A 27,788-nucleotide genomic window follows, 5' to 3' on the forward strand; every position below is an offset into this window, starting at 1 on the left:
TCTGCCCTATTCCTACGTCCTGCTTCCCATGCCTGTAGTAAGAGCCTGGGACCTTGTCCCTGTCCTCCCCCAGAAATATCTGCATCGTGCTGCTGGTAGTAATCAACTTTTAAATGACTCTGAGTCCTCACCTCTATTTCTGGTGGCACAGGGGTCTCAGCGGTCACCAAAGAAGGGCACACTGCTGCCTGGCAGAGGGGACACTGCCAGTAGATGCACTGGAAGGAGTCACTGCTAAGTCAGTGCCCAGTCAGTCCGTGCTCCCACTTCATACCATAGCATTGCAGAATCCCAGACTGGTTTGGGTGGGCAGGGACCCCACAGCCCATCCAGTGCCACCCCTGCCATGGGCAGGGACACCCTCCACTAGCCCAGGTTGCCCAAAGCCCCATCCAGCCTGGCCTTGAACACTGCCAGGGAGCCAGGGGCAGCCACAGCTTCTCTGGGCACCCTGTGCCAGGGCCTCAGCACCCTCACAGGGAAGGATTTCTGCCTCCCATCCCATCTCCATCTCCCCTCCGGCAGCTTCAGGCCATTCCCCTTGGCCTGTCACTCCCTCCCTTGTCACCAGCCCCTCTCCAGCTTTCCTGGAGCCCCTGCAGGGACTGGAAGGGGCTCTAAGGTCTCCCCGCAGCCTTCTCTTCTCCAGGCTGAACCAGCCCAACTCTCTCAGCCTGTCTCCATAGCAGAGGTGCTCCAGCCCTCGGATCATCTTTGTGGCCTCCTCTGGACTCACTCCAACAGCTCCATGTCCTTCTTGTGCTGGGGGCCCCCCAAGCTGGACACAGAATCCCCTCCCTCGACCTGCTGCTCACGTTGCTGGACACGCAGCCCAGGACACGGGTGGCTTTCTGGGCTGCCAGCGCACGTTGCCGGCTCATGTTGAGCTTCTCATCCCCCAACACCCCCAAGTCCTTCTCCTCAGGGCTGCTCTCCATCCATTCCCCCCACCCCCCCCCCCCGCCCCGACCCAGCCTGGAGTTGTGCTTGGGATTAACTCTGTCCCTGCCGAAACCAGGACAGGGCAGAATCAGCTCCAGCCATGGCTCCTCCGTCTCTGCTAGCATGGCCTTGGCCAGGAGCCTCCCCCCGAGGCAGAAGGAGCCATGAGCTGCCTGTCTCGTTACTTATCTGACAGCAGCAACCTCAACCGTAACACCTTTATTTGTAAGCACCTTCTCCCAAGCCCTGCAGAGGCGTGCGGATTGCTCTCTGGCAGAAAGCGTAACACAAGATCAGACAAAATAGAAAGAACCGCCACCGTCCCTGGGATAGCCGGAGTTGATGTTCGGTTGCCGGAAGGTCTGGGAATTGCCAAACTGTCTGCGTGGCACCAGCCTCCTCGCACAGGAGCCTGCAGAGCCCCACTGCTGCCAACAGCCGGGTCGTTCGTGGTGCAGAACGGGGGCACCATTCCTCTGGAGAGCTCTTGTCCCACCTCCCGTGGCCCAGCTCCCATGCAGCCACTGCTGATGGTTTTCCTGTCCGCATGGGGCAGGCGGCGGGAAGTCAGGCTGCCTCCAGCAGCGAGGGGCTACGGATGGGCTTCCCAGCGGGGCAGAGCCGCTGTAGCCCCACCACTGCTGTCGGAAACCTGCCTGGTGCTGCCTGCGCCTTGCTTGAACCTTTCCAGGCACCAAAGGCCAAGTCCAGAGAGATCCTGCCCAGCTACGGCCGGACCGTGGGGGAACTGCCGGGGACGTGCAAATCCTGCCGAGGCTTTGGGTGGCCCGGGGGCACTGGGCTGAGGTGGCAGCCTAGGGAACAGCCCCCAGGGACTCGTCGTAGAAAGCCTGGAGAGACGGTCTCTTGCCCACTGCCTCCTGACGGAAGTTTTGCCTCAGCCAGCCGTAGACCAAGCTGTGCAGGAAGCCCTGGAGGGAGACGGTCAGGGCCTGCAAGACAGAAGGCAGCAGCGCTGCAAACCCCGTCGCCCTCTCCACGGGGGAGAGGAGCCGTGTGGGATCAGCCCATGTGAGGACACAGGCAGGGTGACACAGGGACACAGGAGGTGGCTTTCTTCTCAGTGCAGTCAACTAAACCAAGGCAAACATCTGGGAAGGGCTGAGGAGCAAAACATCAAGCACCAAACCAGGGGGAAGAGCCCTGGCAGAGCTGGGCTGGGACCAGGGCTGCCACCGGCCACCCAGGGCCTTTGTCCTGCGTCTGTCCCAGGTGGCACCTGGTCGGGTGGTCAGTGTGCTCCCGCTCCCCTCGCCCGGCTCCCGCAGCCCTGCCGCTGCGGCACAGGGACAGTGCAGCTCTGACAGCCCCCCCCGTCCCATCACCACTCACACCTCTGATGGGGACAAACGTCCCAGCTCTGGAGCCCAGGAAACGGGTTTTTACTTACTGTAGCAACGTAGAGGACAAAGACCGAGGAAGGCTTGATGCTGGTGAAGGAGAGGAGGGTGAGGAGGAAGGCTGCGGATGGAAGACAAAAATAAGACACTCTTTGATCTCCTTCTCTCTGATAATGTTTCATCGAGAGCTTCCCTGGCCAAGTGGCAGATGCCCGTCCCCTGTCACAGCCCATCTCCCACGGCGGGGCAGGCACGTACGTGTACAACAGGGAACCTCCCCGCACGCTGCCCAGGGACCTCAGGGACGCTGCCACAGGTTTCTGTAGGGCTGACAGCAGAACTGGGCCCCCAAAGCGATGAGATACTGATTAAAAGCAGGTCCATCCAACACGACCCACTCTCCAGCTCAGGAAACGCTGCTGAAAAGCCTGTCAGTGTGGGCTGAACCAGCCGCTGGTCGGACTCAACGGCAGTGGTCGGGGCCGTCCGTCCTCTCGTCCTGGCTCTGCCCAGCCACCCAGGGGCTTACCAGCCGCCTCGAGGCTTTGCAGTTATTCAGTCTCAGCCTCTTCTCTTGGGCCTGGGTGCTGCTGCCGCCCAGGAATAAAGGGGCTGGAGCAGGAGCTGCAGTGGCTCTTGCCTGCCAGGGCTGTGGGGCATCACACACACCCCCCACACCCCACAACTTGCCTGGCGCCCAGCAGAGCAGGAAAACCAGCTGGAAGTAGTGAGAGACTCTGCTGACGCTGCGGATGCTCCTGCCGGCAAAGCCGTCCTTCTCCAGGGTCAGCAAGGGTGCCGCGGTGTTCCTCCGGCACCGGAGCTTCACCCTGCGGTACAGGAGCTGGGCGGCGGGGAGCGGCATCAGCCGGGGTGTGCTGGCTGCTGCGGCCAGACCCTGCGCTCGCCCCGCTGTGCCGCTGCCTTACCGTGCAGCAGCTGAGCACCAGCAGCAGGTACAAGAAGAAGATGATTTTCCCCTCCAGGCCCACCTCCTTCCTACCTACGTACTGAGAGGCAACAGGAAATCAGCGGGGCCACGGGCCAGCCCTGCCCCGAGCGGCTCCTTCCACAGGGTCAGGGCTGAGCCGTGCCACAAGCCCCACGGCGTGGGAGCAGCCAGCACCAGGGTGCTGCCGGAGCTGGGAGCTGCCCCTCTGCCTCCGCTTGAGCACGGACACCCCCACCCCGTCCCTCCGGCAGCACCTGCCCCCGCACCGCAGACCTGCTGCCTTCCCAGGGGCTTTCTGAGCCGCCCTTGGCAGCGTTGGGCAGCAGCGTCTGCTGGACGGGGACGGGCAGCCGGCAGCGCTCACCTCGTAGCAGATATCCTGGGCGCGGTGGATGAGGAGCAGGCAGCTGAAAGGACAGAGGGTGCTGGTGGTGGTCCCCTAATCCCCCGCCCCAAAGCCTTCACCGCCCAGAGGTGTCCCTCCCGGCCTTGCGGGGGCTGAGAGCGGTGCCCAGCGCCGGCTGCCCGCTCGGGGTGGGGGCGGCAGGATGGCCGTGTACCTGGAGCAGTAAAGGCTGTAGGTCTCGTGGGAGCGGTTGCCTTTCCACGGCACGATGGGCTCGATGGATTTTGGCGCGATGTCGGTGAGGGATGTGCCGTGGGCGATCAGCTGTCCCAGGAGCGTGAGTGCTGGCACCAGCCTTGCGGGACAGGCGGAGGTGAGCCCGTCCGTCCTGCCCTGGGCAGAGCCGGGAGGGCAGGCGTTGTGCCGCAGCACTGCCCGGCGTGGAGAGGGGCCAGGGCCGGTGGCTGGCACCTACCAGGCCAGGATGTAAGGCAGTCCCTGCCACGCGCTCTCCAGGCAGCCGCTCCTCTCCTGCACGGAGGAAATGCCGGTGACCCAGGGCTGCAGGTCACCAGCTCCAGCCCTGCTCCGCGGGGACGCAGGGTGCAGGGGAAGTCACTAACACTCCAGGGAAAGGGGCTGCCCTCGGATCCCCCCGCTGCTCCCCAGGTCCTCACGGGGCCGGAGCAGCTCTGTGCAGGAAGGGCAATGCCCAGCTGCACCATGGCTGGGGGCGACCGACCTGCAGAGCTGCCACGTGCCAGGCTCTCCAGCCGTGGATGGTGCGGTAGGCTTCGTACGCGTAGACAACCACCATCAGAAATGAGACTGCGTAGAAGGTCTGGGGGAGGAGAGGGAGAGTGGTCTCCTGCTGTGCACAGCGCCCGAAGGCACCTTCCCCTTCGTTCCTCGTGCTCTGCACCCTGATGTCCCCTGTCCCCGCAGAAGAGCCGTGCCAGGAGCAGCAGCGCAACAAGGGAGCAGCTCTCTGAGACGTGCGGCAAACGGCCTGGTGCTGCGCCCACCCCGGGGAGGGGGACCGAGCGGCCACTCTGCGGCAGCGGGGCAGGCAGCTGCAGGCAGCACTGACCACCCGGGTCTGTCTGTCCGTGCTGGGCTCTAGGTGGCACAAACAGAGCTCTGCCCTCATGGCTTGCCAGCAGGCCTGCAACCACGGTGATGGGCGCCCTGTGCACTACACAGCCTTCCCACCTGGCAGAGCCCCTCCTGGTCCCTGTCCCCATGTGTGGCTGAGGCAAAGGCCCCGTTGCCATCGGGATGACCGGGGTCAGAAGTGGCACTGCCCGCTGCGGGGTCTGCGTGCAGGCAGGGCGGAGAGGGGCCGGTGGAGCCGCAGGAAGGGGAGAGCACGTCTGCACCAGGGAGAGCCACGCTCTGCTTTGCTCTGGCGCATGCCAGCGGGTTTGCCATCCCAGAGCTGGCATGGCAGGACAAGGAGGATGCTGCAAGGGGGGGCACGGCGCTCGCCTCATCAGGGCTGGGGAGAAACGCTGGGCACGTTTCCCCAGGGAACTAACTACTCCTGGCTCAGGACAGTGACAGGGGAACAGGAGCCATTTCTCGGTAAGAGAACTAGTTCCCCACCCGAGGGGACGCTCCAGCCCGCAGAGTGGTCTCAGCTGTTCCCAGCAGTATAGGAGAGGTGCCCTGCTCCCGGTGCCACGCCGTGGTGCGAGCTGACCCTTACCGTGGCCAGCATCAGTCCGTAGGGGCAGGCAGCATACGCTGGGACGAAGAGCGGGGCTGGCAGCAGCTGGATGACGGCCATGCTCAGCAGCACGGCGGCGGCCAGGAAATCTGCCAGGGCGAGGAGGAAAAGGGGGCGAAGCTGGGGGAACGGGACACAGCATTAGCTCTGGCTGGCAGCAGCACCCCAGGAGCGGCAGCCTCTCCCCAGCTCTGCAGAGCTGCCACAGGCCGGCCGGGAGCGGAGCTGGGACCGGCTGCTCTCAGGGGAGGCTGGTGTGAGCGTCCTGCATCCCCTACCCCCCTCCAGCCTCAGGGCGCTTTAAGCCCAGCAGCAGCGATGCCAGCCCAGCTCTGCCTTGGGCTTAGCTGGGGCCAAAACCTGTCCCTGTGCCCCGGGAGCCAGTGGCACTCACCTGGATGTGGCAGCATCTCCTCTGCCGGGAGGTGACAGCGAGGACCGACCCGCTGCCCAGGAGGCTGGAAGAGACGGGGCTGGCGGTTCATGTCCTGGCAGAGCGGAGCTGACGGTGCCCCAGCACGGTGGTTCCCGGTGAGCCCCTCCCGGTAGGGACCCTGCGCGCAGCCTCCCACGGAATGGGCAGGGGCCGGCATGGGCGATGGGGGGGTGGGGGGACCCTCCCTGCAAGGGCAGCAGGACAGGGCAGAGACCCGGGTCGGTGCGAGGCCAGATCCCCCTGCCCCAGGTCCAGGGGCCGAGCGGGCTGTGGGTAAGACAAGAGTCCCCGTGCAGGCAGGACTACGGCTGCTGCCTCCCCCCCAGCGCCGCTGGGCCCAGCTGTGGCCGAAGGGCCAGGGGGGCAGAACCCACCTCAGCACTGAGGCCGACAGGTAGATGCACGTCAGCACGAAGACCTGAAGGGAAGAGACCGAGAGGAGTCCTGCAGCAGGGCCACCACGGGACCCTCGCTGCCCCACGGCGTGGGAGGACGTGGAGCCACAGGCACGGCCACACTCACTCCCTCGGGCAGCGGTGGGTGGCCAGTGTCCCCGTGTCGCTGCAGAGCGGGCAGAGCCAAGGCAAAAAAGGGATCTTCCCCAAGAGGCCGGAGCCCTTCCCCAGGGGTGGGAAAAGCGGAGGGGCCAGCGGCCGGTGCCCCACCAGCCCTGTGGGACGGACCCCCTCGGCACCCTCCCGAGCTCGCTGCAGCGCCTGGGTATCCCTCGCCCGGGGGTTGGGGAGCACCAAGAAGCTGCATCCCACTCTGGGCCGCACTGCCAACAGCCGCTCCCAGACAGCGCGGCGTGCGGCTGCCATGGAGGAACCGGTGAGACCGCTGGAGCCGGACGACTCCCAGGGCCCGGTGAGTCACTCAGACACAGCGGGGCCGGAGCAGCCGCCCTGGAAAGCGCCGCTCGGGCTCCAGCGAGCACAAGCCTGTGAAGCCCTGGGCCGGGCAGGCTGGCACCCCTTTGCTGGCAGCTGTGGCCGCCTTCTGCGGCACCCCGACGGCTGAGGCAGCCCCCTCGGCCAGGGCCTGCCGTCGAGGCCTGAGCAGGGTCTGCAGCGCTTGGCAGCAGCTTTCCAGGTCTCTGCAGAGGGTTTCCCGCACACACACGCCTTTACCTCGTTATCCGAGAGAGCCGACGGCTGTTCCTCTTCATTCGCCATGGCCGGGCAGCTGGGAGCCAGGAGCCTTCCCGGCTCCTCTCTGCTACCAGGCAGAGCCTGGGGACGGGCTGGCAGCGCTGGAGAGGCCAGAACCGGAGCAGCTCCCGCAGCCGCTGCTGGCTGGGCTCGCTCCACACCCCGTCTGCGGGGACTCGGGCGCAGCTCTGCCTGCGCAGCGCAGCCGGAGGAACCTGCCCGGCCAGGGCGGCAGGAGCTTCCCTGCAGACACAGAGCTGCAACGTGCCAGCCCTGCGAGCAGGGAGGGGATCAGCCCCTCGTGCTCACGGAGCCCAGGCGAACTCGCAGCCGCCTCCTTTGTGCTTCCCTCTTGCACACCGGGCAGCGAGAATGCAGCAAGAGACGCAGCTCCCCACGGGTGCTGGGGGTGCAGACACGAGCACGGCCCTTCTCCATCCCCCGCGCCTCCCCACTGCTTGGCTGCCCGCTGCAAACCAGCACAGGCATCCCCACATCCGCCACTACAGGCACAGACTTCTCGCTCAAAGGGGAAACTGAGGCATGGGAAAATGGTCAGCGGGGCAGAGGAAGCCTGTGCAAGGCAAGCCCCAGAGCCCAGCATGCCAGCCGGCGCTGAAATGGCAAACGTGCCCTGGGAGGGCTGCTCTGCCCACACCTGGAGGCTGGGCATGAGCCGGACGGGGCAAGAGGAGGGCTCGGTGCAGCTGCCTTTGCAGGATGCGGCCACAACGCGGCCCCGCTGGTTGGTTGCAGCAGGAAGCTCTGGGAGGAAAAGCCCACGCACGTACGACAGACGCTGTCAAGAGCGGCAGAAAAAGCTGCTGGAGGGGAAACAGCCACCCCGCCACCATGTCAGGGAGGGCAACCGCAGCCCCCAACAACACGGGGGGTTCAGCCACAGCTGCAAAGGAACACGCTGCACCTTTATCGAGAGGACCGCATTTAGCAGGAGTTGGCACGCGACTGCGTCAACATGCATGAAACACCGGTGGAAACGTAGCCAGCATGGGGAAAGGGTGCACAGCTCACCCCTTAAACCCCAGGTCACCAAACAGCAGGGTCATGCTTCAAACAGGGTAGTTTTAGTTTTATTTTGGAGGGTATTGGCTGAATGAAGAGAGGGAGGAATGTGGGGGAAGGTCTGAGGGAAGGAGGGATAGGGGCTGCAGGACAACAGAGAAAGGAACTGCACGGGGAGAGCTGCACCAGGTTGACAGCAAGGAGAGGGCCTTTGGCAGCTCCTGGAGATGTTCCCCTGTGGGTCCCAGCTGCCTCTGTTGTAGCTGCTCCCTCCTTCCTCCATCAGGCAAGGAAACGCTCCTTAAGCCCTGCTGGCCCCCGAGCAGCGGCTCCGCGTGGTCCCGCTCTGTTCCCTCACACCATCACCACCGCTGCTGCCGCCTCCCCGCCGGCCACCCACTCTCCAGCTTGGCCAGCAACTTTTCCTGCCCAGGACCAGAGGAGGAACCAGACACCTCCCAGCGCTCCTGGGACAGCAGGGTCGGTCCTGCTGCATCTGACAACCATCACAAAACCCACCACCACTCGGGATCTCTGCTGGGTCACTCCATTCTCCGGGCAGAGGCTCCTCCAGAAGAGCACGAGGCAAAGAGAGAACAGGGATCCACACTCAGCCTGTGCAGTGAGGCCGAAGCAGGAAGAAGCATCACCACCCTCAGCCGCTGCAGGAATGGTTCCTGCTGCTGCAGGGCAAGATTTGGAGCAATCCCTGTGGTTTCAAAGGCACCACTTGATTCAAGCTTTCCAAACAGGGACTCTGGACCGGGCTCTTCTCAGCAGATCCCTGGGCTGAGCCAACACTCGTAGCATTGAGAAGCGTTTCAACGCAGAGGAGCCCAAGACCAAACGCTCCCTGGAACAAACTCCAACGTCTGTCCAGTTGCCTCCATCAGAGCAGCACGTGGATCCTGCATGGGACCAACCGGCTGACGTCCCCTCCACCGACGCTCTCAGCCTGGCCTCTGCACAGAGGCAACATCCATGTCAGCACGAGGAACTGTTGACTGCTTGGCTTTGTCACCCCTCCCAAGGCCTCCGGCAGGCACAGATTCCACAGGTTCTGCCTGGGGCATGGTTTCCCTGAGGATTTTTTGAGGAGAAATTGGCACCAAGGGTTGCATTAGCTGGAGCACCGCCCTTGCCTTCAGCAAGGCAGGATTTGTGGAGCAGACTCCAGGGAACTCGGCCACTGACAGGACAAGGAGCGCTGGCACAGCACCGAGAGGGGAAAGGACCCTGAGTTGCTCGGCTGCTGAAGCTCTCCGCACATCCCAGGCTCTTGGATCGCAGAGGCACTCGCAGCCTCTGGCTCCCCGTGCCGAGACGCAGAGAGGCGGGGAAGGCTGCAGCGGCTGGGGAGCCCCGCTCGGCTCCTGCAGCCCCTCAGAGCCCACTTCCTCTGCCAGAAAAACAGTGCACGCCATGCTGGCCCCATCACGTGTCCTGGGCATGCTCTGGTAAAACAGCAGCAGCAGCTGCAAAGCTGCAGCCGTGCAAGGCCGCACACTCACGAGCGAGCAGCACCGACCCTGCGCTGAGCAGTGGGGCTTGTCTGGCTGGAGCAGCAACGGCTCATCAACCCGGCTGAGCCAGCACAAGCTGCCAAGGCACCGGTGCTGCCCGGAGGCACAGCAGCTCCCTCCCGAAGAGCTGCCCAGGCTGGGCAGTGCACTAAGGCCTGGGGATTGTTAAAACGAGACTTAATGCCGGTGTTTACAAACACTTTCCTTGTACTCTGGGACTGGGAAGTTGTGCTGTAGTAGCCAAGCTCTAATTAAAAACAAAGCAGGTGCACGAAAACAAAACTCAAGTGAGATTTTGCCTACGCAGCTGAGAAAGCTCTAGAAGCTTCAGTAAAAGCACAGCTGGGAGTAGCCAGTTCCCAGGGCTGCAGGCAACCACCCAACATCTCTGGAAGCAAAACATCCCTCCCTGCTTTAAGAGAGCAAGGACCATTTAAATATCGGCACAAACACTTCCTGATGGATGCTTTTCCAGGAGATCCAGCCAGCGCAGTTCTGCCGGCCTTGCAGAGATGCTCTTTCCCATTTGGGGTAACTTAATGCCAACAGGCAGCACCGGACACACAATAAGCATGCTTTTTTCTCTCCTAACTTTGCATACCCTTCGTTACAGAAAGTGCCGTCACCCTGCCCCAGGCCTCAGGAGCAGTTCGGCGCAGCAGACCACGTTTTGGACAGAGAAACCCGCCCTGCCAACCCCACAGAACCCCTGCAGAGCCCGAAGCCCCCGCACGAGCTGCCCCGAGACGCAGCATTGCCAAGCCCAGCCCTCTCGTGCCACCTTGCTGCTTTCCTTCCCTGTTGCTTTCCAGAGCCAGGTCCCGTCCTGGGGGAGCAGGCCCTGGCAGTGCTGCAGCACCCTAGGGTCCCCGTCCCCAAGGACTGGGCAACTGGTGGGTGCCCTCTAGTGCCCCCAGCACCCAGGGGCTCAGGAGGGGGGCGGTGGGGGGACATCCCCAGGGACACAGCGTGTCCCTCTAGACAGGCAGCTGCTTCTCTGGTCTCAACCATCAGCCTGGCAGCGGGGAGACGGAAGGCGAAGGGAAGGCAACAGGGTAAGGCCAGCCGCCACCCCAGCCCTTCCACCGGCGCAAACACGGGCTTTGAGGGTGAAATGGCGCGGTCCCCTTCTCCAGCCGGTCGGCTCTCAAGGCACCCGAGCGCAGAGCTCACACAACACAAGGAAAGTCAGGTTCTCACCGCAGCAGAGGAGCTCGCTCGTGCCAGTGCTGGCCTCGCGCCGAGCCTGCCAGCTGCCCCTCGCCACTAACGTCCAAAACACGGGCTCTGGTTTTAGTCTCGCAACCATTCATGAAACGCACGCTACAGCCATCTCCTCACCCAGCCAGGGCTTTCAGCTCAGTCGTTCCGGGTTAAAGCGGCCAGGAGCTGGCAGATCCGGAACACAACTGCAGAACGCAGGAATGCCAGCAGGGAGCTTACAGCCGTCCACCAAAGCCAGAGGTGTTTCAAAATGGTTTGGCTTCCTTCTTGCCACGTTCACCAATTTGCAAGGAAGTTGCCCAAGAACTTCAAGGTCTATGCAGCGACCATCAGGCCTTCGTCCTCAGTGTTTGCTGCAAACCCAGGGCACACATCGCCACCAGAGCTGGTATCTTCTCTCGCAGCTGCTTGCTGCTTCTATCCCAGCAGGAGCAAGGCCCTGTTTCTAAAACCAACATTGCGGAACATCCAAAACTTCACCAAACCTCCCAAATGCTCAGAAAATGACTGGTGAAGGGTCAAAGTGCCTACTCCAGCCTCTCCTCAGTTTGCTTTCTGCAACGCCCTGGTTCCCACCTCAAAGAGGGTCAGAAAACTCAGGTACCTGCTCTAAAAGAACAGGGACAAAGTACCTGCCGGTTTGACACTGGTGGGGAATCGCTGCCTGCACCACTGCAGGTACAGGGGCTCAGGATGTCCAAGGCTCAGGATAGCTTTCCTCCTTCCTGGGAAACACGGACGGCTGCAGAGAGACTCCCCAGTCAGTAACCAGAGCACACGGTAACACACTGTGCCATCGGATGGTCCCAGTGCTGCGAGGAGCTGCTGGATCCACTGCTGTCAATTTGGCTCTAGGTAACAAAAAATACCCACCCCAAAACCAACCCATACTTTTGAGAAATTCCTCAAGATTTTCTGCATTTGGATGATGCTGGTAGTTAAGACTCACCCTTGCAGACTTTCAGCTCTTTGTCTTATGTTATTTTAGCACCGTGTTAAGTGCTCCCCCCCGCCTTTAAATCTTCTGAGTCACAAGCTGTCTGGTGTTTGAAGATACAAGCAAGTTCCACTCTAATAGAGCTCCTCACCCCACGCCTGACAGGTAGGGGTTTTTTAAATGGTGTTTAAAAAAGCATCAGTATCTTCAATTTATTTTTTTTTTAAATCAAGTTCCAACTCAGAGCAAATTCTCACACCACAGAGCAAGGGAGCACTGTGATTCCACTGGAACAGTTGGCACAATTCTACTCGAAATTAGTGCTAAGAGCACTAGTTTAAGTCCAATTCTTTACTGAAAGCTCCCTGCTGCATCGCATGGTTGGAAAGAGGTTACACCACAAGTGAAGTGGTCTTCGTTAATAATCAGAAACGTGTCACTGTGCAAAAGCAGTTAGGAATAGAAGCTACCATCTCATCTCTTCCCAGAAAGCCACCAGCTGCTGTATGCTGACTGTTTTGTAATAGCTTGCTTTTCTTCTGGGCTGAAATGCAGAATAGTCAATATGGCAGTTAGAGTCTGCTGGCGACCGAGAGAATCCTGCAGCGTCAAAAATCTATAGACAATATTCTTAAGGTATTCCAGGTTGGCTCCCTCTCTGCTCTTATCTCGGAAGTTCTTCTCGATTTCGCTTTGAAGTGCGGATACCTCTTCGTGGTGCTTCTCCTCCTCAACCAAGATTTTCTCCTGGAGCTGGTGAAGTTGCATTTCCAGCTTGTGCTTCTGCTTCCTCAGCGCTACAATTTCCACTTCTTTGCGAGCCAGCTGCTCTGCATACAAGAAGAAGGTGGGCTCACTGGCGGCGGAGAGATGAAGGGCCTGGGGGAGAATGTCTGAGGACTCGTTACCTGGTGAGTCATTGCCAGTAAGGTCAGTCCCTGGCGCCAGGTAGTTTTTGGATCCCTGAAGCCCGTAAGGCAGCGTGACAGATCTCAGCTGCTCCAGCTCTTGGTCCTTTTCTGCCAGCACTGCCAGTGCTCGGTCCCGCTGCTTGTGCATCTCCTCCTCCAGCTTCAGCGCCCGTTCCCTGTAGTCCAGCTGGCATCGCTCTAGTTCCTGCCTATGAATTTGCTGCAGCTGGAACAGCTCTTGCTTCTTGGCTTCCATGTCTTGCTGGTGCTGCTTCTCCATTTCATCGGAGGAGAGCTGAAGCACAACATATTTCTCTTTCAGGTCAGCCAGCTGCTCTTGAGCTTCCTCCAGTTCTTTAGCGAGATTGCCGTCTTTGGCTGACTTGTTCTTGAGAACCACTTGTGCCCTCATCTTGTACCTCTCAAACTCTTCCTTCAGCTGCTTCAGCTCCTGCTGGTAGTACAGAGCTGTGGCCTTCTCACCATCCCCAGCCTCAGTGCCCTTCGGCAGCTCCAGCTCACACAGCTTCTCGACGTCCAGAGCGGGTTGACTCTTCTTAGCTGCTGCCTGCAAGAGCTTCTTCAGCTTCTCCATTTTATCCTTCAGAACATTAACATCAAGATTGGCTTCTTCTACGTGAATATCAAGAGGGGATCGGCTGGAGGCAGCAATGGCCAGGGTTTTGTTCTCCAGGTCCAACTGTACGATGCGGTCCTTTAGTTTCTGAATGACCACTTGGTCTTTCTGCTTGGCTTTTTCGTACGTGCCAAGTAGTTCTGACACTTCGGAGACTTGGCCCTCCAAGTCGGCCACTCGCCGCTCCTCCATCTGGGCGTGCTGGCGGAGCTGCTCCTCTGCCTGTGCAGTCTGCGAGCAGAGAGACACGGCAGGGTTAGATACACTGGGCAGGAGGTTTACACGGGGGCTTAATTCTGCTCTGCTGAACTCCACAGAAGTGCGGAGCCATCCTTTCCCCTAGAATCCTATACAAGCCACCACACGGACGTGCCTTTTTGTTTATTTGGGGATAAAACAAACTAAAAGCATTTTTGCTTTTGTTCCCTGCTCTGCAGAGTTCCCGTTACCGGCATTATCTGTGCTGCTGTAGGCGTGCAAGGGGGTGGGAAGCAGCAAACTCACGTCACAATCTGCTACAGGACTTTTTTAAAACGTGTGCTCTAAAGCCTCCATACACCTAACTGCAATTTTCTTAAATGCTATGCTTTGTTGCACTGATATTCCTATAATTGAGTGGTTTCTGAGTAGCTACAGCAAACTCCTGGTGTTCACAGCTTTTACAGCCGTTGAGATCTGACTGACTAATAAGTCTTGTGGATAATGGCAGCACTTGACAACCGCCACTGTGAACCTCCACCCCTGTCAGAGAGAAGCTGTTAGAGACCACTTCCAAAAAGGGGCAAATGACATTACATCAGCCCGATGATACAGATTAGCAACAAGAAAACTTGTTCCAGACTGCAAGGAAACGAGGAAGATCTATTCCAAAGTGTTTCCAGACACAAATTCGGTTACCCCGATGCCAACCCCGGAGCACACTGCCCAACAACCCGCAGTTACACAGGTTCCTCCTTTCCACCACATCCCCCTTTCTGGCTCTTTGCTCTCCCCCTGCATGCACACAGCCTTTCTCCTGTATTTACCTTTCTGCCTTCCCTAGAGCACTCCACTGAAGAAGGTCAGTGAGAAGGTATTTCCTTTTTACGAGCTCCTGGAATTGTACGTTGCATTGCACACGCAGACTTTATGAGACCAGACCACACTCGTTGCCAGAGTGGGTCAGGGGAAAGGTCTCTCCTCCCAAGCCCAGCCACTCTCACACCAGACGGTAACGTGAACTAAGTGACCCTGTGGAGGACAGTCACCACGTAATCACCTCCGAGGTCCTCCCAAATCCAATGGTCACCACCACCTGACAAATGACTTATATGCTGTATCACAAACAGCTTTTATTTCCCTAGGGACTATCGTCCCATCAAAGCCATGGTGCTCTCATTCATTTCAAACCTCTGCAGGACTGGGAAGGGGAATTTGTGCTCCTGCCGCCTCCCACCCTGCCCCAATCCCTGCTGATATATCCCAGAGCGAGCCGCTCCAGGGCCCAGACAGGGAATTACCTTCCTCATCTCTTGCAGCAGCTGCACCTGGAAGTGGTTCTTAACGCTGGCCATCTCCTCCTGCAGATCCTGTATCCGGGGGTCTGGCTTGTTGTTCTCCTCCTGGACAGCTTGCAGCTCTCTCTTCAGGTTTTCCACCTCCTGGCTCAGCTGCTTGATCTGCAGCTCGTACCCCTCGGCACGGTCAGCCATGCATGCCCTCCCGGCCAACACCTCCCTGGTCTCCTCCAGCTTCAGCTCCGCATCCTGGCGCAAAGTCCTCTCGCTCTGCAGCAGCTTCTGTAGCTCTCGCAGCATAACAGCGTGGTCACTCTGTTCTTGGGCTCGGTCGTGCTGCTGCGTGATCAGACGGGCTTTGGTCTCGGCTAGCTGTTCCTGGACAGACTTCAGCTCTGTCTCCAACTTCTCGGTCTCGTCCTCTGCTTTCTTAACGGCATCATCCAGGTCCTGCTTCATCTTCTTCTTGTCTGCTTGGTACGAGGCTTCCATGCGGGACTTCTCTTGCGTGACTGTCGACAGAGCACTGGTCAAGGTGGCCAACTGGGTCTTCAGCTGGAGCACTCTTTTATCAGCCTCACTACCAGCAGAGCACACATCTCCGCTGCTTGTGCTGATGCCGCTCTCTGAACTGCTCGTCTCTTCTGATTTAAGAGAGGAAGCGGTGGCCGCAGGCTTATCGTCCTCAGGCCCTGGTTCACCCTTGGTGCTGGCCAGACTGGCAGCAGTGTCTGCACTGGTAGCAGTCCCCACACTATCTTCACTGTGAACCGAGCTCCTGTCATCAGCAGAATCGGCAAAGGAAGAGCCGGAGCTAGCCACAGACGCAGGCTGAGCGCTGCTCAAGTCAATATCTGCCTCATGAGACACGGACAATACTTTCAAGCTGGCTTCCAAGGCTTCCTTCTCTTTGAGCAGGCTCTTGTAGGCTCTGACAACATCCTTCAGCCGAACCTGGTACCGAAGAAGCTGCTGCTTCTGCGATTCAATAGTCTCTAGAAGATCTTTTTTACTTGGGCCAAGTACTCCAAAGTTCATGCCAAACTTCTCCATGATTGATGCAATCTGAAAGGAGAAAAACAGCACAAAGACTAAATGAGCATCAAAGACACGTTTGTGATGGGCAGGAGCACACAGCTGAGCAGGACCAGCACCCCGACCCCCCCAGCACACACACGGCTAACGACTCTGCAGTGCCTCTGCCACCACGCACCGAATCCTGCAGAGTGCCCGCACGCCTGGGGGCTGCAGGGCTCAGCGCACAGGTCACGCTCCGAGGGGAAACGCGCTCGAGCTACAACTCGGGTGCCTCGAGCTCCTCAGCCAAGGGCAGAGAAAACGCTTTAACACCTCGTGCAGCGATACCTGCCACTGCAGCCGCTCCCGCTCGGGTCAGTCTGGGGGTTCACATCGATGAACGGCTCGATTTTTGCTTTTCAAGAGAAACAGCCCCTTGGCAGCACAGCGAGGGTAAGCCAACCGCGCCAGCTCTGCGGGGGGGTGCTCACTGCAAAGGACCTGCCACGGAGGGGTGGAGTGTCAGCACCCGGGGCCGGGGAAATCGCAGGAGGGGAGTACGACAGGGTGGGACAGGGATACGGTGGGGTTCGGGGTTCGGGGGGGGGGGGCTGCTGCGGGGCAGTGGCAGAGGGGCCGTGGAGAGCAGGAGAGACTGTGGGGCCGTGGCAGAGGGGCCCGGGGAGCAGGCGGGGCTGACGGGCCGCGGGAGGCGGGGGGGGGGCCCGTGGGGCAGGGGGAGGCCCGTGGGGCGGGGACAGAGGAGGCTTTGGGGCAGCGGCGGAGAGGCCGGTGGGGCAGAGGAGGTCGCGGGGCCGTGGCGGAGGAGCTGGGCGCAGCGGCCCCCGCGGTGTGTGACGGGTGTCCCGGGTGTCCGTGGAGCACCGGGTGTCCGTGGAGCACCGGGTCCCCCCCCCGCCGCCTCGGGCCTTACCTCCGGGCCGGTGCCCACCGCGCATGCGCAGAGCGCCACGCGCCACTTCCGCCGGACGCCTCCTGTCGCCGCCGACGCGCACTGCGCATGCGCCTCCGCGGGGCACGGGCAGGGCCGCGGGCCCGCCGGTAGGGGTGTGGCCGGGGGGCGGGGCTATAAGCGACGGGGCGGGGCAGACACCCGAGGGTGTTGCCGCAGGGGGCGGGGCTCTCCAGAGGGGCGGGGCGATGCGGGAGGGGTGTGTCCTCGCGAGGTGCAGCCCCCTCGGGGAGGGGGCGGTACCAAGCGGTGTGGGCGGGGCTTACCCGTGAGGGGCGTGGCCTGGCAGCGCGGGCGGCAGCCGCGGGGGCGGGGCTCGGTGCGCGGGGGCGGGGCCTGCGGCGGAGCGCGGAGGCAGCGGGGTGGCAGCGCGGCCGTCCCGTCCCGTCCCGTCCCGTCCCGTCCCGTCCCTCCCGCCGCCATGGGCCTCACGGTCTCCGCCATCTTCTCCCGCATCTTCGGCAAGAAGCAGATGCGGATCCTGATGGGTGAGCGCGGGGGCGGCGGAGCAGGGATGGGCGGGGGATGGGGATGGGGCCGGGGCACGTACCGGTACCGGCGTCGGTGACGCCACCTCTTCGTTGCAGTGGGGCTGGACGCCGCCGGTAAGACCACCATCCTCTACAAGCTGAAGCTGGGTGAGATCGTCACCACCATCCCCACCATCGGTGAGTGCCCCGGCACCGGGCAGGGCCCCCATCGAGCCCCGGGTACCGGGCAGGGCCCCCCCCGCCTCTGACGGCCGATACCGGGCAGGGCCCCCCCGCCCCCCCCGCCACATCCTGCAGGCCGTGCCACCCACCCGGGTACCCCTGCGCACTGGTGACCCCGCTCAGCTGGGGGCCGTGTGGGGTGAGACGTGCCGCGTGACAGCCCGGTGCCCCGTCGCCCAGCCGTTACCCTCCCGTTATCCCCTGCCTGTCACGGTGCTGGGGCACGGCTGTGGGTGCTGCCCGGTGGGGAGCCTGCCTCGCACCCCAAAATGCCCGTTGCGGTCCCCGGCACGGGTGTCGGCGCAGACCAGCCGCCCCGACCTGCGCAGCGCGGCGGGCGCAACCCAAATTTGCCGCCCTGGTTTGCTGCCTTCCGCCTGCCCCGCAGTGACGAACACGGCGCCGTTAGGCCGGTGTGCTCTGGCTCCGGTCTGGGGGGCACAAAGGCACCTTCACGGGCAGGAGGTTGCTCGGACCACACGGGTCCGGTCTGCCCACACCAGGCAGGCTGCTATCCTGCCAGATCCTGGGTGCGAAGCCTTCAGCGGGGTGCTCAGCACCATCTCCCGTAGCATCTCCCAGAAGTGGATGGAGGTGGATGGGAGCGGGCTGAGCCGCCGGGTGAGGGAGGCTGGTCCCCTGTGGTGTACCGCGCTGGCCGGTGCCGCCGAACAGCTTCATTAGTGACCCGGGTGATGGGGAGAGAGCACCCTCGGCAAGCTGGCGGATGGTCCTGAGCTAGGAGGAGCGGTTATACCCCCGAGGGTCGTGCTGCCGTCCGGGAGGGCCTGGGCAGGCTGGAGAAATGGGCAGAGGAACCTCAGGGAGTTCAACCAGGGGAATGCCAAGTCCTGCCCGTGGAGAGGAACGGCCCCAGGCCCCGGTGCCTGCCGGAGAGCAGCTCTGCGGAGAAGGTCCTGGCGGTCCTGGTGGGAAGGAACCTGAGCAAGCGCCGGGCACGTGCCCTCGTGGCTTGGGGCCGCCAGACCCTGGGCTGCGCTGGGCAGAGCGCTGAGAGTGGGTCGGGAGAAGAGCTCCTGCCCCTCTGCTCAGCTTTGCTGAGACACCTCGGGGTGCTGGGCCTGGTGCTGGGCTCCCCGGTGCAGGGAGATGGGGATATGCTGGAGCGAGCCCAGTGCCGGGCCACGGCCGTGGTGAAAGGTCTGGAGCATCTCTCGTACGAGGACGGGCTGGGAGAGCCGGGGCTGCTCAGCCTGGAGAGGGGGTGGCTCAGGGGGGTCTCGGCCGTGCGTGTAAACCCCTCGTGGGGAGCAAAGGAAGTGGAGCCAGGTTCTCCTCAGCTGTCCCCAGAGGCAGCGGGCAGCCTCTCCCCATGCCCCTCCTGCTCCCCCCAGGGTTCAACGTGGAGACGGTGGAGTACAAGAACATTTGCTTCACTGTCTGGGACGTGGGCGGCCAGGACAAAATCCGACCCCTCTGGAGGCACTACTTCCAAAACACGCAGGTACGCAGAGTCAGGGATAAACTTCATCCACTGCGGCGGGGCTGGCCCGGGGTTCCCCGGGGCTTGGGGCCTGATCCTGCCTGAACTGGGTGTGTGGGTGGCGGCAGGGAATGCGTCCTGGTCCCCGGTGTGGTGACCCCGCCGGGAGCGCTGGGACCTCGCATGGGTGTTTGCTCTGGCTCTGCGGGGGGTGCACGGGGATGCTCGGGTGGGCAGTGGGGCCGCTCTCCCCCTTGGGCCGGGGGTGCCTGCAGCCCACCTGGGATGTCCCCCCCTTCTCCGTGCAAGCTGCTGGCTCCAGCCTGAGGGTGCTGAGGCCCTGGCACAGGGTGCCCAGAGAAGCTGTGGCTGCCCCTGGCTCCCTGGCAGTGTTCAAGGCCAGGTTGGATGGGGCTTTGGGCAACCTGGGCTAGTGGAGGGTGTCCCTGCCCATGGCAGGGGTGGGGCTGGATGGGCTGGGAGGTCCCTGCCCACCCAAACCGGGCTGTGATTCTGGGATTCTCTGATTCTCCCACAGGGTCTCATCTTCGTGGTGGACAGCAATGACCGAGAGCGAGTGCAGGAGTCTGCTGACGAGCTGCAGAAAATGGTGAGTGATGGAGGGAGGGAATTCGGTCTGGCAGAGAGGTGGGTGTCCCCCAGCCTTCCTCCCGCTCACCTGGCTCTGCGGTAACGCCTGGGTGGGTGCGAGATGAGACCCAGCTCTGCTCTGCCTGCGACACGGTGCCAGGGGCGTCTGTCCAGAGATGGGCTTGGGGTCCTGACAGCGACTCCTGTGCCAGGCAGAGGCTGGACCTGCAGGGATCAGGAGCAAGTGCAAGGGGGGGGAATGGCCAAGAAAACGCAGTTCTAGGTTTTACTTAGTCAGGGCTTTGCTAGCCGAGCGGCCAGGGCACATGGGGAGGGGAGGCAGCATCCAGAAATGACGTCTGAAAGCCAACCTGCGAGGCGGGGGTCGCTTACTCCTCGGTGCAGCTGCCTGGGGGAGGCAGAGCATCCTTGGGCAGGGAAGCTGGCACAGAGCGGAGCGTGTCGCAGCCAGACAGCGGGGAGAAGGGACGGGCAGATGCCCGCTGCCTGCTTGTCGTTGTTTGGAGAGCGTCGTGCCCGCTGTCTTGCGCTGCCCCCACGGCGGTCGCTGTGCCCCCCATGCCCTGCAGCCCCACGCTCCAACGTGGGCATCCCCTCTGTGAAGGGCACGGGTGCTCCTGGAAGAGCATCCTGGTGCCACCGAGACCTCGGAGCAGTGCTGGGGGCAGGAGGGCAGCCGAGATGCTGGAAGCGAGCAGAAGGGCTGGAGAGGTCTGTCCAAGCCGGGTGTCGCCGTGCCAGGACACTGGGGCTGGGGTGCCGGCGCTGCGGAGGCTCACCGAGGGCTCACCAAGAGCCGCCCTCCGGCAGCGCCCGGCTCAGCCATCCCCACTCTCTCTGCAGCTGCAGGAGGACGAGCTGCGGGACGCCGTCTTGCTGGTGTTCGCCAACAAGCAGGACATGCCCAACGCCATGGCGGTGAGCGAGCTGACCGACAAGCTGGGGCTGCAGACGTTGCGCAGCAGGACCGTGAGTGGCCGGGGTGCCGTCCGTGTCCCTGTCCCTGCGGGAGGGACCCGTGGGGCCGCGGGGCTGCTCCTGGGGAGCGCCGGGCTGGCGATCTGCAGAGCCCGAAGCCCTTTTCTCCATCTCCCTCTGTTTTGCAGTGGTACGTGCAGGCAACGTGCGCGACCCAGGGCACGGGGCTCTACGACGGGCTGGACTGGCTGTCGCACGAGCTCTCCAAGCGCTAGCTGGGCTGGCGGCACAGGGACCGGATGAGCCGGAGACGTCTCTTCCAACTGCTGTTTTGTTTGGTTTTCTTTGTTTTATTTGGGGGGGGGAGTGTTTTTCTTTTCTCCCCAGAGTGGCCTCGTCTCTGTGTGTTTATCTGGTAGGACTTGAACCTCAAGGACTCTTCGGGCAGCTCCACTTTGCGGTGTCCTGCCTTCGCCCCGGCAGTGCTGCGTGCTGGCCGCCCTCCCCACCTGCATGTGCCGTCTGCGAGAGCTTGCCCGGACCTGCTGGGGTGGCATGTCCCCACGCGTCCCCGCTCCTCGCCCGGAGCCGGGGGCTGAGCGGGGCTGGGAGGCAGCCCTGCCGCTGCAGGACAAGAAGGATCCTCCTTTTTATCCTTCGATAAACTTTATAGTTCTCTTTCTCTCGGGGAGGGGGCGTATGGCTGCGTAACGTGCTGTTGTATATTGAGTAATTAAACACCACCACTTTGTACCCTGTGCCCGGCACGGTTCTGGCTGACTGCGGGTGTCACCTTAGAGCCCTGCGCCCCGACGTGCATCTTCCACAAGCATCTCGGGGCACGGGGATTTGGGTCTTAATAAAACCCTGCGTGCGCTATGCTGGGACGCGTGGAGGCGGGCATAGGCTTCGAGAAGCGTTTGCAAGCTCGTTTCCTCGTGCCCTGGTGCCAGGAGCGGGTCTGACCTGGTTTATAGCTGCCCCAGGTGCTGTCGGGGTTGGTGCTGCCTCTGATGGCGCTGGCTGCTGGCCCCGGGGGCTGGGGCCATGCGGGGGGGAAGCCCCGCGGGGTCAGCTCGGGCTGCGTGCTGCAGCACTGCTAATTGGGTTGTAATTAGTGGGACCGGGCAAAGCAAAATTTTTGGCAGCCCGATGGCGGCCGTGCTCTGGCAGCGAAGGGCAGAGCTGCGAGCACCAGGAGAAGGGGGAGCAGACGGGTCCTGGGCGCTGCCTCCGAAGAGCCCAAGGCTGGCTGGTGGAGGGCGACGGGCATGGCGCATCCCCTGGCCACGCGTGGCTGGGGCAGGGGGTCTACCAGCAAGGTGCCCTGCGAAACCACGGTCCCTGCACTGAGCTGAGCCCTGTGCTGGCTGTGCCCCCCAGGCTGTCCCCCTGGGGATGCCCTGGCTGTGCCCCTGGGGATGCCCTGGCTGTGCCCCCCCAGGGATGTGCTGGCTGTCCCCCCCCCAGGCTGTCCCCCCCAGGGATGCCCTGGCTGTGCCCCGCAGGCTGTCCCCTCCAGGGATGTGCTGGCTGTGCCCCCCCAGAGATGTGCTGGCTGTGCCCCCCAGGCTGTCCCCCTGGGGATGCCCTGGCTGTGCCCCTGGGGATGCCCTGGCTGTGCCCCCTCAGGGATGTGCTGGCTGTCCCCCCCCGCCGGCTGTCCCCTCCAGGGATGTGCTGGCTGTGCCCCCCCAGGGATGTGCTGGCTGTGCCCCCCCCAGGCTGTCCCCCCAGGGATGTGCTGGCTGTCCCCCCCCCAGGCTGTCCCCCCAGGGATGTGCTGGCTGTCCCCCCCCCCCAGGCTGTCCCCTCCAGGGATGTGCTGGCTGTGCCCCCCCAGGGATGTGCTGGCTGTCCCTCCCCCAGGCTGTCCCCCCCAGGAATGTGCTGGCTGTGCCCCCCAGGCTGTCCCCCCAGGGATGTGCTGGCTGTGCCCCCCAGGCTGTCCCCTCCAGGGATGTGCTGGCTGTGCCCCCCAGGCTGTCCCCTCCAGGGACGTGCTGGCTGTGCCCCCCCAGGGATGTGCTGGCTGTCCCTCCCCCAGGCTGTCCCCCCCAGGAATGTGCTGGCTGTGCCCCCCCAGGGATGTGCTGGCTGTCCCCCCCCCAGGCTGTCCCCTCCAGGGATGCCCTGGCTGTGCCCCCCCAGGGATGTGCTGGCTGTCCCCCCCCCAGGCTGTCCCCCCCAGGGATGTGCTGGCTGTCCCCCCCCCAGGCTGTCCCCTCCAGGGACATGCTGGCTGTGCCCCCTCAGGGATGTGCTGGCTGTCCCCCCCCCCAGGCTGTCCCTCTGGGGATGCCCTGGCTGTGCCCCTGTAATGGCTCAGGTGGGTGCTCAGTGCACCAGCACCCATCCTGCTGGGGGGCTTCCACCTAGCCCAGGGGTGCCTGGCCAGGGAGCGAGGGGGCACCGGAGGCCAGGGCAGGGAGACGGGAGCTGGGTCCTTTCGCAGCCCGGGCAGCGAGGGGAGGGGGGACCCAGACCCACCCCGCTTTAGTGGCAGACTTGGGGCTGGCCCTCTGCGTGCCCCGTCCCTCGGGCAGCGGGGGGGGCAGCTGGGGGGCAGCTGGGGGGCAGCTGGAGCCCGAGAGCAGAACTCGCATGTTCCCAGGGCTCAGCACTGCTGCCCCAGAGCCCCGACTCTGCCACCGGAGCTGATGCAGGTTGTTGCCTTTGGTGGAGAAAAGTGGGGGGAACAGGATGGGACGGGGGGTTCCCCGGTTCTTTGGTACAAGATTTCCCCAGAGCACTTGGCTCTGGGGCACAGCACCGCGGTCTGGATTGGTGCTGGCTTGGAGCCGGGATTGCTCATGGTGCAGAGGCGTGAGAGCAGGGCCACGGGCAGAGCACGGGCAGCCCAGGCTGGGCAGGAGGCCGATGCACCCGGGGTGGCCCCGGGACGGAAGGTGGGGGTTACGCCATGGCCTTTGAGGCACACATCCATCCCACCCGATGCGGGGCACCAGGCTTGATTTACAGCGGGGCTGGAGAACCCTTGGGGACTGAGAACGGACCGGGAGGAGCCTCATCCCGGCTGGTGGTGCATCAGCCTCCCCACGAGATCGATCGCGGCAGCCTCGAGCCTCAAAGGCCGCTTTGCAGCACAGGACAAGGCGATGCCGGTGCCTTCGCTCGCTGCCACGAGCCCTGGGGCACGATTAATCCCTGCAAGGTCGTGAGGTTTCACGGTGGCGTGGGATCACCCATGCCCACCACCTCCCGGTGCCGGGCTCCCTCCCCTGGGTCTTGGACCATCCTGCTGACACGGGGGACAGCTGTGCCCCCCCATGTCCCTGGGGACAGCCTGGGGGGGATGGCGACTCAGCACTACGTCCGACATGTGCACCCCCCCTGTGCCCGGCGGGGCTGGAGCCCTGCTCGCCCCGCTCTCAGAGAGCCGGGGAACAAAAGGACAGCCACTCACTGCAAATAATTTAATGCCCCATTTAGCACCAGTTCCTCCAGCCTGGCCTGGACATCACCCTCAGGCTGAGGTGAAGTGCCCCAAAAATGCCGGCTGTAAGGCCGTGGGGACGTCCCTGTGGCACCGACCACTGCCGCCTCCGAGCCATCAGCCCAGGAGCACACGTGCCGTTATGCCCTTTGCAGCCCTGCCTGTTTGCTGCCCGCTCCAGCCCTGCCGCTTCCCCGCGGCCCCGGCTGCGGGCAGGTGCCCGGCTGTGCCGGAGTCCCGTCTCCTCCAGCGGTGCGGCCAGGACACGTCCCCTTGGCCACGCTGAGGTCCCCGGTTCGCTCAGCGCCGTTGGTGCCGCAGGAGCCCGGAGGCAGGAGAGCAGGCAGGGAGAGCTTGCTGCCCGCTTGCTTCTCCAGGAGGGGGTTACAAAACTCGCCGGTGCCCCAGGCGTTGCACAGTCACAGCCGAGGGGGGGAGCGAACGCCCTGGCTGCACCCCGAGCCAGGGAAGGAGCCCCCCATCACGCCGCAGCTGCCGGCGAGGGCTCCCGGTGGGATGGCGTCTTTGTATGAGCTGGGGGGGTCCTGCCCTGCGCTCCCTCCCCGCAGCCGGGCACCCCCAGGGCTCCCAGCACCCCGCAGCATTTCGGGTGCCCCAGCAGGGCACCTGCAGACCCTCCTGCCTGGCCGGCCCCCGCAAGCAAGGTCCTACAGCGTGTGAACGGGCACAGCCGTGGCAGCATCCCGCGCCGGGGGCCAGCCCCTGCTGAGGTCTCTTCTAGGGGGTCCGGCAATCTCAGGTCTAAACGTTTTTGAAGGGCTGGGTGTGCGATCGCGGCTGCTCTGCCGAGCGGTGCTGCAGCGCCTGGGTGCCGGCGACCACAGCAGCCCCTGAAAGATACACCCACGTGTGGCCGAGTCGCTCCAGGTTTCTGGCAGGAAAAGGCTCCTTCAGAGCTGACGTGGGGCGTTTGGAGGTCCTGGACTTGAGCAGGCGTTTTGCAGCCTCACAGCACCCAGCCGCCGCAGGGAGCGGCTGCAGGTTCGGGCATTGCCGGGGCATGGTCCTGCTCTGCCGCCGTCGCGGCAGTGCCACCCGTCCCGTCCCCATCCCCGTCCCTGGGGCTGAACGTGGTTGAAATCCCAGTGCCGTGGGCTCCATGCGTGCTGTGGAGCTGCCTGGGGCCGTGCCGGCTGTTTGCAGCCCCGGCGGCGCTGGGTGCTCGGCAGCCCGCACCATCGCGCAGCCTGCGGCACAGGGCGCAGGGAGATGCTCGGCGGAGCTGCAGCCCGAGGGTGCTGGGGGCTTGGGGCGGCCCAGGGCTTCATTGCTCTCCTCCGTCTTATGAGTCTGCTCGGACATCGGTGATGTCCCTATTCCCATATGGCTTTCCCCATCAGCTGCTCAGCAGTACATGCCACGAGTTTGGGAGGTCTCAGCCCACCTCTCCGCAGGCAGCAGCGTGCTGACCCGGTCCCAAGATGCTGCCGCAGCTCAGACAGGCGGCCGGGACAGCCAGCCAGCCAAGACAGGGTGCAGGAGAGTCCTGCGTCCTGGGGGCAGAGGGTAAAAGCCTTCGGTGGCGTGCTCAGGCCTGAGACTTTCGCAAGACCGATTGAGCGGGGTAACGCGGCTGCGTACTCCTGGGGTGGCTTTTCGCTTCGAGGAGTCCTTAGAAAATTTTTCCCTTGTAGAAATTATTTTTTCTTCCTTAAAAAGACACAAACTATGCTGAAACCCAAAGTTGTCGTGGGGGAGAGAGGAGCCCCCCAGGGCTGCCCAGCCCGTGCTCTGCAGTCCAGAGCGGTCTGCCGAGGCTGGGGGTGGGGGTCCGCCGAGGCTGGGGGTCTGCCGAGGCTGGGGGTGGGGGTCTGCCGAGGCTGGGGGTGGGGGTCCGCCGAGGCTGGGGGTGGGGGTCTGCCGAGGCTGGGGGTCTGCCGAGGCTGGGGGTGGGGGTCTGCCGAGGCTGGGGTCCCGGCCAGGGGCCGTGGGCACGTGGGGATGGTGGCCACCGGGCAGTGTTCCTGCGGGGCTGCAAAGAGGGAAGCCCCCGCCTCAGGCGAAGCCCCCTTCAGCTGGTTTCCTTTGGCTGAAGGGAACAGCCATTATCCTTCAAATAAAACCATTCCTTCAGCCTGCAGCGATGCTCCACGCCAGCGATGGGTGCCTTTACCCTGGCTCCGCCGTTAAATTCACCTTCTAAACAGACAGAAACCCAACACTCTTTATTTAGAGCAAGGATGTGCCATGCAGCCGGGGCCCGTCGGCTCTGCGAGGTCACGGTGGAGGGACCAGAGTGGGATCCGGGACGGCCGGAGCTGGTCCTGGCCGTGCCGCACGCTCCTGTCTCTGTACTGGGGTGTGCTGAAGCGATACCGCAGCTCGGGAGCTGGCCAGCAGGTACGGGCCATCACCGGGGGGGCACAACAGCCACTGCGAGATTTCTTCCTGCTTGCCCGTCCTGCACAGCCCCTGTTCCCCGGCTCCGGAGACTCCCCGGCTTTCCAGCCAGGAGAGCTCCCTTCGGGATAGAGGTTTCTCCGGAGGTGCCAGGCAAAGCCCCATTTAACAGCGGGGTGTCCCCTGTTTCCAACAGCCCCTGACGGGAGCCGGTGCTTCATGGCGCTGCGGCAGGCAGGAGAAGGGGTCCCTGGGTGGGCTCCCACGCTGCCACCCCCGCTCCTCCGCACCCTCCTGCCGAGCAGCACCCCGGCACCCGGAGCAGAGGTGTCAAACCGGGGGGTCTGCGGGGAAGAGGGACTCGGGGGGCCGCTCCGGCCGGCTGCCGTGGGGAGGGAGGCTCGGGGGGGCCAGGCAGCGTCTGCTCGGGGCCGAGCCCCCGCTGTCTCACAGCACTGCCCCGACGTCTGGGCAGAGACGGGCAGAAGCGCCCAGCCACCGGTGCCTGCTGCCGCGGTGTCGTGCATCGGCGCTCGCGGCAGGGTGGATGGGAGAGTGGGCATTGAATATCCCTCCCCACGTGCCCTTAATTAATGTACCCCAGGGTAATTTAATGGTATTACAAATAGAAGTGGGGGGGGAAGCTTGAACGGGAGGAAGGGATGCTAACTGGAGGATGCAGCAGCGAAGCGGGACAGTGACACTGCCCACCCTTCTGCAGCGTCCCAGGGGATGGGGCAGCGACACGGCACTGCGGAAGATGACAAATGCTCCAGCGTGAGGGGAGGGTTCCCCGGTGCTTGGGCCCCGCTGCCTGACCCCGACCACAGCCCCAGCTCCATGGTTGTGGTCCTGGTCCCCACAAGCCACCTGAGGCCATTGAGGAAGAGGCCGGTGGCCGGGCAAAGCCCGACATGAAGCTTTCCTGCCTTGGGGGTGGCAAACTGCCCCTGGGACGGAGGCAGGGGGCACCACCCCACTGCGGGGGGACATGGTTTGGGGGCTGCCGGGGACTGTCCCGGCCATGCTGTGCTAGGCTGAAAACACCGGCTGGGATCAGGGGGTGTCTGGGGCGGAGGGGGGCTGCAGGGGCTGCGGGGTGGCGTGGGGGGTGTCACGAGAGATGGGGCTGGCCCAGGGGAAGCAGCGGGCTGGACGACGGGCGCATGGGGCGGCTGTGGGGACCCTGCAGTGCCGGCAGCAGGACGCTGGCTGTCCGGCAGCTCCCGGGTGAGCTGCAAGGCACGGTCCCACGCAGAGCCTTGCAGGACGAGCTACGGCTCTGCAGGCTGGCAGGGCTGTGCCGCAGCCGGTAGCGCTGGGATAAACCCCTCCCGCAGCTGGGAAGGGGCACACTCATCCCCCACGTGCCCGCAAGGCTTTGAGCCCCGATAACCCAAACCGGGGGGGCACAGCGGGGTGCTTTCCCCTGAGCACGCACCCCCTCTGCCCCACCGGACCCCACGGGGCTGAGCTCCCAGGATGGAGACGGGGAGTTCTGGTTTGGAGGGGGCAGGCTGCGAGCTGACGGTGGCCCGGCTGTCACCGATGTGCACCCGTGCACGGGCATCCTTGACTCGTGGCGCCAGAGGGTGTCTCGGAGCCCCCCGCCTTGCCAGGGACCC

At 63.4% G+C, this 27,788-nt stretch overlaps 3 protein-coding genes across 5 annotated transcripts; 1 reads left to right on the forward strand and 2 right to left on the reverse strand.

The window, feature by feature from the left end:
- Window positions 1-2,766: 2,766 nt before the first annotated feature.
- Window positions 2,767-7,080, reverse strand: LOC142600017 (uncharacterized). The gene is made up of 10 exons (XM_075742820.1): window positions 6,897-7,080; window positions 6,141-6,184; window positions 5,725-5,788; window positions 5,310-5,450; window positions 4,344-4,442; window positions 4,077-4,132; window positions 3,816-3,956; window positions 3,620-3,662; window positions 3,233-3,313; window positions 2,767-3,147 (listed from the first exon to the last, which is right to left on the reverse strand). Exons 1-10 carry the CDS (start codon window positions 6,939-6,941, stop codon window positions 2,767-2,769), a joined length of 1,095 nt encoding a protein of 364 aa, XP_075598935.1. The 5' UTR covers window positions 6,942-7,080.
- A 906-nt stretch (window positions 7,081-7,986) lies between these two features.
- On the reverse strand, window positions 7,987-16,723 carry GCC1 (GRIP and coiled-coil domain containing 1). 3 transcript variants are annotated; one of them, XM_075746815.1, is made up of 4 exons: window positions 16,620-16,712; window positions 16,034-16,186; window positions 14,672-15,733; window positions 7,987-13,403 (listed from the first exon to the last, which is right to left on the reverse strand). In XM_075746815.1, exons 3-4 carry the CDS (start codon window positions 15,719-15,721, stop codon window positions 12,099-12,101), a joined length of 2,355 nt encoding a protein of 784 aa, XP_075602930.1. In that variant the 5' UTR covers window positions 15,722-15,733; window positions 16,034-16,186; window positions 16,620-16,712; the 3' UTR covers window positions 7,987-12,098. The 3 variants fall into 3 exon arrangements, with proteins under 3 accessions (XP_075602930.1, XP_075603101.1, XP_075603010.1); XM_075746986.1 differs by lacking the exon at window positions 16,034-16,186 and having other exon boundaries at window positions 16,620-16,723; XM_075746895.1 differs by lacking the exon at window positions 16,620-16,712 and having other exon boundaries at window positions 16,034-16,267.
- Window positions 16,724-16,996: 273 nt separating this feature from the next.
- On the forward strand, window positions 16,997-21,103 carry ARF5 (ARF GTPase 5). Its single transcript, XM_075747158.1, has 6 exons — window positions 16,997-17,146; window positions 17,246-17,326; window positions 18,727-18,836; window positions 19,354-19,425; window positions 20,271-20,396; window positions 20,534-21,103. Exons 1-6 carry the CDS (start codon window positions 17,080-17,082, stop codon window positions 20,618-20,620), a joined length of 543 nt encoding a protein of 180 aa, XP_075603273.1. The 5' UTR covers window positions 16,997-17,079; the 3' UTR covers window positions 20,621-21,103.
- Window positions 21,104-27,788: the final 6,685 nt, after the last annotated feature.

Source organism: Balearica regulorum, chromosome 1 (genome assembly GCF_011004875.1).
Source record: "Balearica regulorum gibbericeps isolate bBalReg1 chromosome 1, bBalReg1.pri, whole genome shotgun sequence".
Lineage (NCBI taxonomy): Eukaryota > Metazoa > Chordata > Aves > Gruiformes > Gruidae > Balearica > Balearica regulorum.